Source organism: Grampus griseus (assembly GCF_964374135.1).
Source record: "Grampus griseus genome assembly, chromosome: 9".
Classification (NCBI taxonomy): Eukaryota; Metazoa; Chordata; class Mammalia; order Artiodactyla; family Delphinidae; genus Grampus; species Grampus griseus.
The window spans coordinates 86,051,036-86,065,130 of NC_139003.1; the positions used below are offsets into that span (position 1 = coordinate 86,051,036).

The window sequence follows — 14,095 nt, forward strand, 5'->3', positions numbered from 1 at the left end:
CAGAGATGTGAAGACGGTGAGTCTGTAGTCAGACTCTTGGGTTAAAGTATGCACTTTGTCACCTCATGACTGATAACTCTGCAGCTTCAGTGAAGGTATTTAACTTGTATGTGCCTTAGCATCTTCATCTGTGAAACTGGGAAAATAATATCCTTATGGCAAAGTCAGAGACTTTTTTCTATTTTTCACTATTGTATCTTAGCACCTAGAATAGTGTCTGGCGTATAAAAAGAGTACCTTCTTGCTGCATAGATGAAGTACATATTATCAGTATACCCTGACAGAGATTCAAACACAGAGGCACAAGGAGGTTAAAGATTTTCTTTTAGGTTAAGCAGCTTTTAACTGACAATGCCAGGCTATGGACCTAGGGAACATGGCTCTAGAGTCTGCATCCTTTACCTCTACGTTATATCTTGGAGTGGGGTGGGAGTCTCTGCTTTACCACTCTATGCATACTACAGTGGCTGGTTAGAATGGCTATGGAGCCATTTGATCAGAATATTCCTAGATGAGAACCCAGGGACTTAGGTCAACTTTCTGTCTCAAACTTCCTTTTTTGGATAGGTACTAAGCTCATGGATTTCCTGTAATCAAATATAATAATCAAGACAAAAATAAAATATAATTAGACTTCACAATAATTTTAGAATAAGAAACCAAGCCCTATAATTAAGAAAAATCTAGAATAATTTGTCTCACCAAAAATATATAGTTTTATATTAATAAGAATGCCAATTAGTTCACAAGGCAGTCTAGTCAGTTAGAATTAAAAGATTAACTTAGCTATATTTACAGACTTTAACTTTTATTAACATCAAGCAGATAGAGTTCTTTCACTTACTGAGTGAATTATACGTAAGGAAATTATTAGAAATCAGCTAGGAATAACAGTAGTTAGCCAACTATCACATCTAATTTATGGATCACACTTCATTTTCGAGCAACCATGGCAGAAAGGAACAATATGGAATTCACAGCAATTACAGACAGCAATTTATACTGAAGAAAACACAGCAAATGGCTAAAGGCATCAATAATTAACTGCCTCATGGAGAGTTTACATGGTTTGTACTATTTCTCATATAAAACATAATTTAGTGCCTAGAATATATCAAATTCTACTTCTGCCATGTCACCTTTTATTAATATTTATAAGAGAGAGGGGGAGGAGGGAATAGTCTCTTGGACAGAGGCAATATATATAAAATGAAAGTGTTCTTGGTTCCACTACCACGTTCTCCTTTTAAAAAAATCTCCCCTCTGATCTTAATCTTTCAAGCTGTGCACATACCTAATGCTGAAAAGCCACCTTGGTTCTGTTTAGAAGAAAAATGTTGCTGTCAAATGGCAGACAAGATTAAATGTACCTTTGCAATAGTACATTAAATGTATAATTTCTTTTCATATCAACCAAGATTAATTAAATTTCATGCTACAAATTGATTACTGAATTTTGAAGCTGTCCATCCTTGTTAGAAAAAATTGTGTTTTGGGCCAATTTAACTTAGGACAATGATATTTTCTTCATGCTTTCATCATTTTTATTATCACCTTGATTTTTGCTTAATTTTCTTTTAATGCTTATTATGGAGAACCTATGAAATGTTTCTTTGGGATTCATATGTCTCTACTGAGTGAGAAAGTTGAGTTTAGTCTTACATTTACCCTTATAGGGAAAAGACTCAACACATCTGGTGCATTCTCTTAAATTTTACAACATATAGTATTTACCACTCATAATAGTTGTTAACTATTATCTCTGTTACATGCTACTTCATCTTCTAATGAAAATAAAAGTTCTCATCTATTTGCAAATACTTAAATGAAGGGATAGCTCTAGGCAGAATTTTAAAGTATATAAACTCTATCATCATTGCCCCTGTCCTTCTGCCATGGTGCCAATGCACACTTCAGTGCCCAAAGTCCTCACTTTTTTTTTTTTCTTTTGCGGTACGCGGGCCTCTCACTGTTGTGGCCTCTCCCATTGCGGAGCACAGGCTTCGGACGCGCAGGCTCAGCGGCCATGGCTCACAGGCCTAGCTACTCCGCGGCACGTGGGATCTTCCCGGACCGGGGCACGAAGCCGTGTCCCCTGCATCGGCAGGCGTACTCTCAACCACTGCGCCACCAGGGAAGCCCTCCTCACTCTTTTTCACATCTTTCCATGATCAACATGTATGTACTTCCAGGAAGGTAAACTGTATTAACTCTTTATATCGGAAAGTGAATGTAAGTCACAGTGATACCTCCTCTAGTGCTATTTTAACTTTCCCATCCTCCTCTTCTCCTGCTATTTTAAAGGAATTTCAGTGAGCAAGTCAATAAGTGTTCTAGAAAAGGAGAGGACTCTCTGGACTCTTCTGAAATTGTATCACAAATACTGATTACCACTCTCCCAAACTGAAGGATGGCCCTACTTCAAGTAAAACTTAAATCTCACAATTGTGACTATATATTATGAAATATATAAGCCAAAGAAAAATAGAAGTGGCCTGAAGAAAGGGCTTTAAATACAGCCTCCACTCCACCTTTGCCAGGGACTCTATACATGCTAGAAAAACTTCTTTATACTCATTACTTAATTATATTACATGCAAATTGGTCATCAGATTTTATGAGTTATTATCTCATATAATTTATTATAATATATTATCATACATTGCTAAAAATATTTATCAACAGCATTTATAATTTAGTACCATATTAAAATCGTACCTAATAGTTTGCACTATAGTTGAATAAGGAAAGTAGTGTTAGTTATTTTTCTCTTTCCTAGGTATCAAAATATTTCCCTTAGATGCACATTTCAGAATATGAGAATAAACTTCTTCAAATTACCAGAAGCCAGTAGGGCAAATGAATTACAAGAATGCAGCTTTCTAGCTTTTCATTGCAAGAGGCATCAATCTTTGTCCTCACCATCTCTCAATGCAAAAGCATCTGGACTCTTACACCACTTGAATGATGATTTCCCCAGGAAGGAGATATCACCCTTACCATTTTTTCCAAGTGTTTTCCAACATACCTGGGCTCATGATAGTTGAGATATGAATAATGCTCCAAGAGTTTCCAAGTTATCCCATTATCATAAGAATAATGCAATAAAACACCTTCACCAGGCTGGTCAGGGGCTTTGCATGTGCTCAGAACAGACTTGCTCCCCAGCCTCAACGTGAACTGGAGAAACCTAGACACGAATTGTCTAGAATTAGTGTGCATAAACATTTGAAATCATAACATTCATTTTGGCTTTTAAAGAATTTTGAACAAATTTAAATAAACTACTCAAAAGCTGTAGGTTTCCACTCATCCCTCTTCTATAAAATGTAAGTAATTTCACTGTGAGATGTATGAATATATGTAGAAGATGAGGTCACTGCATGTGTTTTGTAGACAGATATATCTATACAAATATAACGGTATGTTTATACATATTTGTATACTACATACTTGTGTACATACAGTTAAAACGCCAATCATTCCTTTGCTGCATTATTTATTAAGCACTGGGGGAAGGAGAGATGTAGAGTAAATCTAATCAGCCTCTGCAAGCTGTCAAATAAATAAAACTACATAAATAATTAACTAGCCCTTGGCTTAAGAACAGTTTTGATGCTAACAGTTCATATTTTAAAAAATCTAGTCAGTCATTAGTATCTTAACGTCATCAGTGAGCCTGTTAATTTATTAAAAACCAGGGCAAATTAACTCTATATAAACTATAAGCTTCCTCCCAACCTGGTTGAAAATCAGAAGATATATATTAGTAAAAAAGAAAAAACTGAAAATTAATAGATCTGAATTCAACTGTTATCTCGTTTCTGTATGTATTCCACCCTGCTTTAACTCACCTGGATTGTGAGCTGTCAAGGAAAGATGTAATTAGCTGACGCCTCCCATCTTTGTTGAAAACCAGGGCCTTACCACTGGCCAAGACACCACAGCCAAAGCTCACTTCAGCACCACGGATAGAGTAAAAGTTATGGTAAGAGGAGAGCCTGGAACTGCCGAAGCTTTCAGAAATAAACATTGGGAATGTCTGGGATGCCATCTCACAAGCTGGGCCAGAAAATCCAGGGTCACACCTGAAAAAGAAACCATGATATTAAATCTTAAACCGTTGGCCCTTTCAGGGATTCCTTTATCCACTTTGGGGATGAGGAAGTCCAGAGGCCAGGACTGGATTGAATGGTAATCAAAGCTCATTCGTCTTTGGAGAATACTGAATGTGAAGACTTGATATGGGAGAAGTAGTTGTAAATATCCCAAAAGAATACAGCCTTTGCACAGTCCTGCTGTAAAAAAAAGCTTATGATTAAAACAATAATTCAGCACTCACCTTCAACCAATGCCAGTAATTTATCTGCAAATGCATCTATGCTTGTGCACATTTCCAGTTTAAAATCTTTGTAAAAGGTATATTATATGTATATAATTTTATTCACAATGATGTTCATTAAATTTGTAAAAGAAACAACATAAATAAAATACTTCTATACGATATCTAGAATAAATTTCCTTTATGAACAAATGTAAAAATACACATTCTGTTTTTGACAGTAATTACTGGAAATATTTGGAAAAGATTGGAAACTAGATTGGCATTATAAAGGGAATGTATACACCCTTGACCTAGATAGATGTCCTTAGCAGAACTGTGTTGTCTCTCAGTGGAATTCCACATTAGTGGTGCTTCAAGAAACACACACACACACACACACACACACACACACACACACACACACCAGCCTGCCTGCTGCCATGTAAGGATGTGCTGTATTTATGTTAGCTGACTAGAATATATATGGAGCTCCCTGAGTCTTCTGTCAGTGAGAAAACTCATCACAGATGACTTAATAATTGAATATCAGAAACTTTCTATATTTTAAGGAGTTTGCTCATCAGGAATTAGTTTCAAATTCTTTATTTTTACTGCACTATTTCTTTCTCACTATATTTACTATGTTTCCCATTATAAAATTAAATTGGTGTCTTTTTGGGTGGGTGGCAGGTTCTCATCTAAGCATTCAAAACACTCTAAAATTTGAAGCAAGCCTTTTATTTTTATTTATTTATTTTTATTTTTTTATTGAAGTACAGTTGATTTATAATGTTGTGTTAGTTTCTGGTGTATAGCAAAGTGATTCAGTTATACATACATATATTCTTTTTCATATTCTTTTCCATTATGGTTTATTACAAGATATTGAATATAGTTCTCTGTGTTACACGATAGGTCCTTGTTGTTTATCTATTATATATATAGTAGAGTGCATCTGCTAATTCCAAACTCCTAATTTATCCTTCTACCACCCCTTTTCCTCTTTGGTAACCATAAGTTTGTTTTCTATGTCTGTGAGTCTGTGAAACAAGCCTTTTATAAAGCAAGTGTACCAATGAAGTGATATTATGGCACAACTCATAAGGTTACTTCTTTAGCACTAGTGCAGAAACTGGGATCTATGCTGGCCTCACAGAGGGTCCATGGAGTGTGTGAATGTCCTGAAATCAAATGCCAAATTTTATGTGTATTGGATATTCTTTGGGGGGGGGTTATAGTTATCATCATTTTATCAAAAAGGTTGCACCTTGGGCTTCCCTGGTGGCGCAGTGGTTGAGAGTCTGCCTGCCGATGCAGGGGACACGGGTTCGTGCCCCAGTCCGGGAAGATCCCACATGCCGCGGAGCGGCTGGGCCCGTGAGCCATGGCCGCTGAGCCTGTGCGTCCGGAGTCTGTGCTCCGCAGCGGGAGGGGCCACAACAGTGAGAGGCCCGCGTACCGCAAAGAAAAAAATATATATATATATACCTATATGTGGAACAATTCTCATGGAAAACTAACCGGAAACTGGCAGAAGAACTCCTATACAGCCAAGGCTGCAAAGAAAGATGGCCATGTAACGAGGCAGGGTGGGAAAAAAAGGCATCAGTTTGGGACCTGTACCTCTGGGAGTGGTCTAAGAGGAAAGGAAGGACTGTATGGTTGGACCCTCACCCTGGGAAGTGAGCCACAGACTGGGCATCCCAGTCCTGGGGGTCCTACATGGAGGAGACAAGCCCCCTTGGCTGCTGGGAGAACAGCTGGGACAGACAGAAGGGCTGGAGAAGCCTAGACTCCACTCGCAAGGAACGCACGGGTGCTGGCTTGCCAACAGACAGGGCAGAGCGAGCTCTGGACCAGTGGCTGCTATCTCGCCGTGCTCCCCAATCCAGGCTAGGTGAACAGTCCGGTCCTGCTCACTCTGCAACATGGCTTGGCATGGGATCTAGGGCAACCAGGACCTGGGAAAAGACTCCATCTAGGGACGCAGAAATGGCCTGGGGTGTGGTCTCGGTAGGGTAGCGGCCATTGCTGCTTCTTACTAAACAGTGCTTCTGAGGCAGCCCAGACCCCCGGTGACAACACAGCTCCTCCAGCCCCCACGGTCAACACACTGTGACCCCCATTCCCGGCTGAACAAATGCTCCAACCCTGCCCACATCACAGCTTGGCATTGGATCTAGAGCTGCCAGGTCCTGGGCGAAAACTTGATATAGGGGCACAGGAGCAGCCTGGGGGGCCTGGGGTTTGGGTGGGGCAATGCGGCTTACTCTGGCAGCACCATGAAAGCAGCACAGACCCCTGATGGTAGTGCAGCTGCTGAAGCCCCTGCGACTGGCTCCCAGCCAAGCAAATGCTCCAGCCCTGCCCACTCCATGCCACAGCTTGGTGCTCGATCTGGGGAAGACAGGTCCTGGGAGAAAACTCGATCTAGGGACAAAGAGGAGGCTTGGGGGCTTGGGGTGTGGTCCATGTGGGGCGGCGGCGACCATTGTTGCGCTTACACACCCCAGAAGCAACCCAGACCTCTGATGGCGGCTCAGCCGCTTCAATTCCTGCGACCACAAGCACCGACCCCCAGTCCCAACTGAGCAAACTCTCTGGCTCCGCTCACTCCATGCCACAACCTTGCACTAGACCTAGGAAATGACAACAGGCAAAGGATGCAAACTTGGGTTGCATCTGAGCGGAGCTGCAGATACCTACACAAGCAGCACATCAGACTTCTGTAAGTGCAGTAGCCTCACTTACTTCAGCACTCTCCTCCACTGGGGCAAAGGCCCCAGTGCCAGGAGAAGGCATAACGTACACTTAAAGGGAACAGAGCCAGCTGGAGCCCTACCCTCAGGTCTTCCCCTCCAGCAACTGTGGAGCAGACCCCACCCCTGACATGGCTCCAACACTCATGGAGCAGAGAGGAAGTCCCGCCTCACACCTTGCGCAGGCTCTAGCTCCTCCAGCATCAACAACACCCCCTATCAAGGTGATAGTGGCCAGCAGACCCTGAGGAAAGATGTGGGTGGCATCCATGTCAAATCCAGTCCTCACACCAAAGACACTGGGCACATGCAGTCTACATGGGGATGCTCTCACATAAAAACACCCCCTTAGGCTTCCCTGGTGGCACAGTGGTTAAGAATCCACCTGCCAATGCAGGGGACACAGGTTTGAGCCCTGGTCCAGGATGATACCACATGTCGTGGAGCAACTGAGCCCATGCGCCACGACTACTGAGCCCACGTGCCACAACTACTGAAACCTGCACACCTAGAGCCTGTGCTCCACAAGAAGAGAAGCCACCGCAATGAGAAGCCCGCGCACTGCAGCGAAGAGTGGCCCCCACTCACCGCAACTAGAGAGAGAAAACCCCTGAAAAAAATAATGGAACAGAAATAATTAGTCTACCAGACACGGATTCAAAAATTTGGTAATAGGGACTTCCCTGGTGGTCCAGTGGTTAAGACTCTGCCCTTCCAATGCAGAGGGCGTGGATTCGATCCCTGGTCAGGGAACTAAGATCCAACGTGCCACGTGGTATGGCCAAAAAAAATTTATAAAAGATAAGAAAATGCTTAAAAGTCAAATCACAACTCTCACGTTGTGCATTTAAAAAAAAAAGTTGGTAATATAAATGCTAACTGAATTAAGAAAGACTATCAATATAAATGCAGATCATCTTAACAAGGAACTAGGACCCAATCAAAAACAGATAATTCAATTTCTGAGATAAAAAACACTCTAGAAGCAATGAATAGCCAAATAAATAATACAGAAGAATGCATAAATGATCTGGAAGACAGAATAATGGAAATTAATCAGAACAGCAGACAGAAAAGGAAATGAAAGCAACATATGAGATCTATGGGATAATATAAAACATGCCAACATATGCATAATGGGTTCCAGAAGGAGAAGAGAGAGAAGGGGATCAAAAATGTACTTGAAGAAATTATGGCTGAAAACTTCCCCACCCTAAAGAAGGAAACATATTCAGGTGCAGGAAGCACAGAGGGTCCCAAACAAGATGAACCCAAAGAGACCCACACTAAGACATATAATAAAAATGGCAAAAGTTGAAGATAGAGAATTCTAAAGACAGCAAGAGAAAAACAGTCATACACAAGGGAAACCCTATAAGGCTATCGGTTGATTTCTCTGCAGAAACTTTTCAGGCCATAAGGGAGTGGCATGGTATATTCAAAGTCCTGAAAGGGAGAATCTGCAACCTAGGATACTCTACCCAGCCAGATTATCATTTTAAACAGAAGGAGAGACAAAGAACTTCTCAGAGACGCAAAAACTAAAAGAATTCAGCAATACTAAACTTACCCTAAAATAAATGTTGAAGGGTCTCCTCTAAATGGAAAAAGAAGCAAGAACCTACAGGAAAGGGAAAATCCCAATAGGAAAGGAAAATATATAGTGAGGACTGAAGATCACTTAAATAAGCCAGTATGTAGATTAAAAAACAGAAAAATTATAAAAGCAACCATAACTACAATAAACAGTATAGGGATAAGCATGAAGATGTAAAAAATGACAGCCAAAACACAAAATGTGGGTGAGGAGAGTAAAAAATGTAGGTTTTTTAGAATGTATTTGAACTTAAATTATCAGTTTTATCAGTTTAAAGCAAGTAGATATAGTTATGGGTCAACATATATGAACCCACAAATAAAACATATAAAAGAGATACACAAAAATCAAAAAGAAAGAAATTCAAGCATACTACAAAAGAAAATCATCAAGCTACAATAGGAAAAAGAAAAAGAAATGAACAAAGAAGAACTATAAAAACAACTGGAAAACAAGAAATAAAATGGCAATAAGTACATACCTATCAATAATTTTGGAGAGGATGTGGAGAAAAGGGAATTCTTGTACACTTTTGGTGGGAATGTAAATTGGTGCAGCTACTTGGAAAAGAGTATGGAGGTTCCTTAAAAAACTAAAAACAGAACTACCATATGATCCAACAATTCCACTCCTGGGTATATATCCGGAAAAAACAAAAACTCTAATTCGAAAAGATACGTGCACCCCAATGTTCATAGCAGTACTATTTATAATAGCCAAGATATAGAAGCAACCGAAGTGCCCATTACAGATGATTTACATTAGAGGATGTGGTATATATAATATATAAAATGGAATATTACTCAGCCATAAAGAAGAATGAAATGCTGCCATTTGCAGCAATGTGGATGGACCTAGAGAATATTATGCTTTTTGAAATAAGTCAGAAAGAGAAAAACAAATACTATATGATATCACTTATGTGTGGAATCTAAAAAATAATACAAATTAATGTATATAGCAAAACAGAAACAGATTCACAGACACAGAAAACAAACTTGTGGTTATGGAAGGGGAGAGGGAGAGGAGAGAGACAAATTAGGGGTAGGGGATTAACAGATACAAACTACTATATATAAAATAGATAAAACAAAGATTTACTGTATAGCACAGGGAACTAAATAACCTATAAAGAAATATAACTTGCAAAAATACTAAATCACTATGATGTACACCTGAAACTAACACAATATTGTAAAGCAAGTATACTTCAATTAAATAACAAAGTTAACCCGACACTCTAATCTCAGTGGTGACCAATGTCTTGCCTCATATATATAATTTCTAAATGATCAGGTTCAAAGCACTTTTATGATTTTTTAATGATTTTTTAATGATTTTTTAAATGAGTTTTCCATTAATTAATTATTTAACTGGCTAATTAATGACTCTTTTTTGTTTGGAGGACAAGAAGAGAGACTAGATGATTCATTGTTGAAAACTTATCTGTATAAAAAAGACTGTGGTTTCAGTAATTCTCAGGATATCTTATAATTAAATATGATAGGTGAATGACATAATGACTATCCATTCTTGCTATAAATAAATATAATGCAATGCTCCGATGGTGACCGGATATTAAACTGTTTATGTGTAATTTCATACTTCATATTCAACATCATTATTATATAAAATTCTTTATATATCATTTTGAAGACTCAAAAGATTTTCAAAAGTAAGCAAGATTTGAAGTTACATTTAGAGATGATGAATTTTCTTATCAAATCTGTTAATTTGGCCCACTCCAGTTTCCTTGAACATTGGGTCTATGGGTCATTATTGATTTTTATAATTCATTTACAAAGCATGCCAGGAATTAAAATATGACTCATGAACACTAGAACAAGTTTATGGGGAAATACCATATTGAAGACACTAAAGATGGAAAAGGCAGCCATCAAACTATGAAGAATTCCAATTTGTTCACGAATTTACATGAAGTATGCTACATGTGTTCACAATTTAGCCTAACAGAAAATGTATTTATTAAGCAACTTCCACTTACAAAATACGTTTAATATTCTATTACACTTAAATTCCATTTGGAGTATGCTACTTTTAGTCTTGCAAAGACCTTAAAAGCCTAAAAAGGAAATTAAAACAAACTAATATGACCCATGGTTTCAGTAGATAAAGCACATATCAAAAAAGAGAAGTATAGATATGACTCAGAACTGCTTACTTGCAACCATGTCGAGTGCACTGTCCTCTGCCAGAACAGAATTTGAGACACGATGGACCAACATAAACTGCAGGGCAAAAGAGAGCATGTGAAAGATGGCAAAATCACTGGAAAGACGACCAAGAACACCGTCAGCATGTGAAACAATTTTGTGAAGCAATACCCATGAAATCTCGTTCCTTGTATGTATGTTGTGCACAGGAATCCAGATGACATATAGAGTGCTGCGTGACAAGGTAAGTGCTTAGTTACAAATCTGCCAGAACTCTTTTAACTTAAATAATCCTTTCAAGATTTTAATCTTTCATAGCAGAGAAAGTAGGGCCATGTGATTTGGGTTCCTTAATGGAGTCTCTTCCGCTAACGTGATTTCAGGCAGAATATTAGTGCTTCTGTTTTGAACTCTCCACAAAGTTTATATTCTTCAGGTGGAAATAAAGAATTTAGAAAGGATCAATTTGATATATCAAAAAATAAATAGATTATAATTTAATTTAAAAAAACTATAATTTCATTTTCATCTGAGGAAAATCTATACCACGGCAGATGATTGTTATATGTATTTCTAAACATTAATTCATCCTTCCTGAGGTGGGGAGTTAAAATCGGTGGTTGAGCATAAAGTCTTCTTTACAATGCAGACCTTTTTTTAAATGGTGGGCTTGACTGATAATGATCTTACAAACCTAAATTCTAACCTTGGGAATGCTGAGAAAAGGGCCCCTGACTGTCGAATGGTAGGTTCTGAGATACTCAGACTCAAATACATTTAAAGATATTAAACCTTTTGATAATCAGTACAATCAGTAATACACCAAACAGTGTGAAAGTGGGACAAACCAATGAGGAATTAGAGACGCAATGGTTACTGAGACCTCCCGTATTCAATTTCAGGCATAAACAAACTTACTATTCATTATCATTTTCTCCTCTGTCTTGTAATCACAACAAAAGAGTTAAGCAATTCTATTTTTAAAAAAAACTTTCCTGTGGTCTATGCTTCTACAAGCGTTTAATCCCTGGAAGTCAGTTAACAGGTGCAGCTGTTAGGGAAATGAGAGCTAATGAGATGCAAAGCAGGCCAGTGGAAAAACTCTTTCTCAAGGAAACTGTTGGTTTAGGAAGAGATTAGATAGCAGGCTCAGTTGTTCAAAAGGTATTGGTTTTAGGTGACAAAAAACCCTGGATTCAAATTTTAGCTTCACCTGGGAAACTGTGGATAAGTGATTTATCCTGTCTAAGCCTCGGTGTCCCTATCCTTTAAAGTGGGATAATATTCCTTGAGGAAAGAATAAACTAAATGTTTCATGCCTGGAACCTGGCACCATATGGTTATGATCATCATCTCATACTGGAGTCAAGTATCCTTCGCCACCTTCCTGCCCCACCTGCTTTGATGGCTCCACTGGACACCGAGTGCTGAGGAATCAGAAAGGGGTTTCATCCTTCTTTAGCATGGAAGAGTGTATGGATTGTTTTCCCAGCCCTCCTGATTTTGTGGCTGCTGTAGGGTTTGCTCTAAGTCCTGTAAGCGGTTCATTGCATTCTGCGGGGCTGCCCTATAGTGTACCAATGTCATACATCACAAAGTCCCCATCATTAAAAAAAACTCAACAGTAGAATAAGACTTTCCAAGTCGATGAAAAAATTGGAAATAAGAATTTTGTTGTCATCTTTCCCTGCTAATGAGGAAGTCATTAGGACTTGCAGTATGAGTAAATGTACAGGCTCTGTTTTTCTAAGAGTGTGAAAAAGATAGTTTTCTTCACTATTATCATTGATGCAATCAAGTTTAAAAAATTAAAAAGTGGTAATAAACATATTGGGCTCTAGGATCTTCCATTTTGCTAAGAATTTCAGGATAATTTCCAATATTGATCTGTTTTTTTCTGTTTGTTTTCTTTGATGTAATTCTGAAATTCCATAGTGAAATGGAGGAGACTTCAAGGGTTCTTTGGCAAGTTGACACACATTTCCCTGGGGAAGGAGTGACAGTGTGTCCTCCTCTTGCCTTTCGAAGAAATCAGAGAGCAGGTTCTGCTTCCGCGAACGCCTCATGTATAGAATAATGTCAGAATTTAAGAGATTCTGCCTCTAGTTCTGCATTCGACCCACACTCCTAACCATGCCTATTCCATGTATTTTTATCTTTTCTCATTCTACTCAAAGCTTGATGTTGGGAACTCAGGTCTTTCTGACTTTCTGACTTAGAATCATGTTGTATTAGCCTTCTTTAGGAAATATAGATATTCTTTTCACAGGCTTATATGACTTCACTTGTGCTCTTAGTTTCCTTATATGCTTTATTTCATTACTGACTTTCCAATTTCTTTTATGATAATTTAAAGTAATCTAAGTTCATTATAGGACCATTGAAAAGTATGACAGCAGGAAAATGTCATCCATATCCCATAATCCAGAGGCACATACTCATTCCCTAGAGCTAATTAACAGGTGTAGTAATTCAAATACTATGCAAAATAGTCTACCAATGGAGAAATTCCATCTTAAAAAATTCATCCTTAGACATTTTTGCAAATACACTATGTTTGTGTTCATATGTTTATATCCATACAGCTCATAAGGTCTTTGAAGTCTGGGTCTTTTATTGGTCTTCTTTGAATACAGATTGTTTAAAAAATTTACATTGGCTCATCAGCAAATTATCTTGCCTGAAGTTACTCCTGAGTTTCAAGAATGTAAAACTTCTTGAATTATGTATCAATTTTTAAATTTTCAAAAATAACAAAAATATTATTAAGAGATGGAAAATCAGCATGAAACAACAGTATAGGCTTTTCCTGCTTTATAAAATGGACACAAGTCAGTGGCTATACTACTAAATTTGCTTAAGTATTGATATTTTGTCCTTCCCTCCTTCCCTCTACTTCATTGTAGTATAACTCTTCAGTCAGATTTATATACTCTCTGAAAATAGGGAATCTATGAATCTGCCTGTAATGAGAATTATTAAGAGTTGGCTATTAATAAAAAATATAAGAAATTTACAGTCATGCACTCCAATAGATTAAATATTATCTTTTCTCAGTGCACTTGTCATAAGTGATATTGGCTTTAATGTAATGCAACAACATTGTTTATCAACAATTCACTTAAAAATTAAAGATAACAGGATATTTTATGTATTTCTGAATTTTCCTTTTATACTGTTTTCTGAAAAAGAGGTAAAAGTTTCACTTCAGAAGTTTCATTTTAGAGATGACGTTTCCTGA

General features: G+C 38.1%; 1 protein-coding gene across 1 annotated transcript in view; it reads right to left on the reverse strand.

Annotated features, from left to right (window-relative positions):
• Window positions 1–14,095, reverse strand: part of RELN (reelin) — a gene marked incomplete at its 5' end in the record, with an annotated part of 523,328 nt that overhangs the window by 167,012 nt on the left and 342,221 nt on the right. The window contains 3 exons of the mRNA XM_082662360.1: window positions 3,029–3,190; window positions 3,855–4,088; window positions 10,863–10,929. Of these exons, the coding sequence (XP_082518486.1) occupies window positions 3,029–3,190; window positions 3,855–4,088; window positions 10,863–10,929 (463 nt within the window). The remainder of the gene's footprint in view (window positions 1–3,028; window positions 3,191–3,854; window positions 4,089–10,862; window positions 10,930–14,095) is intronic.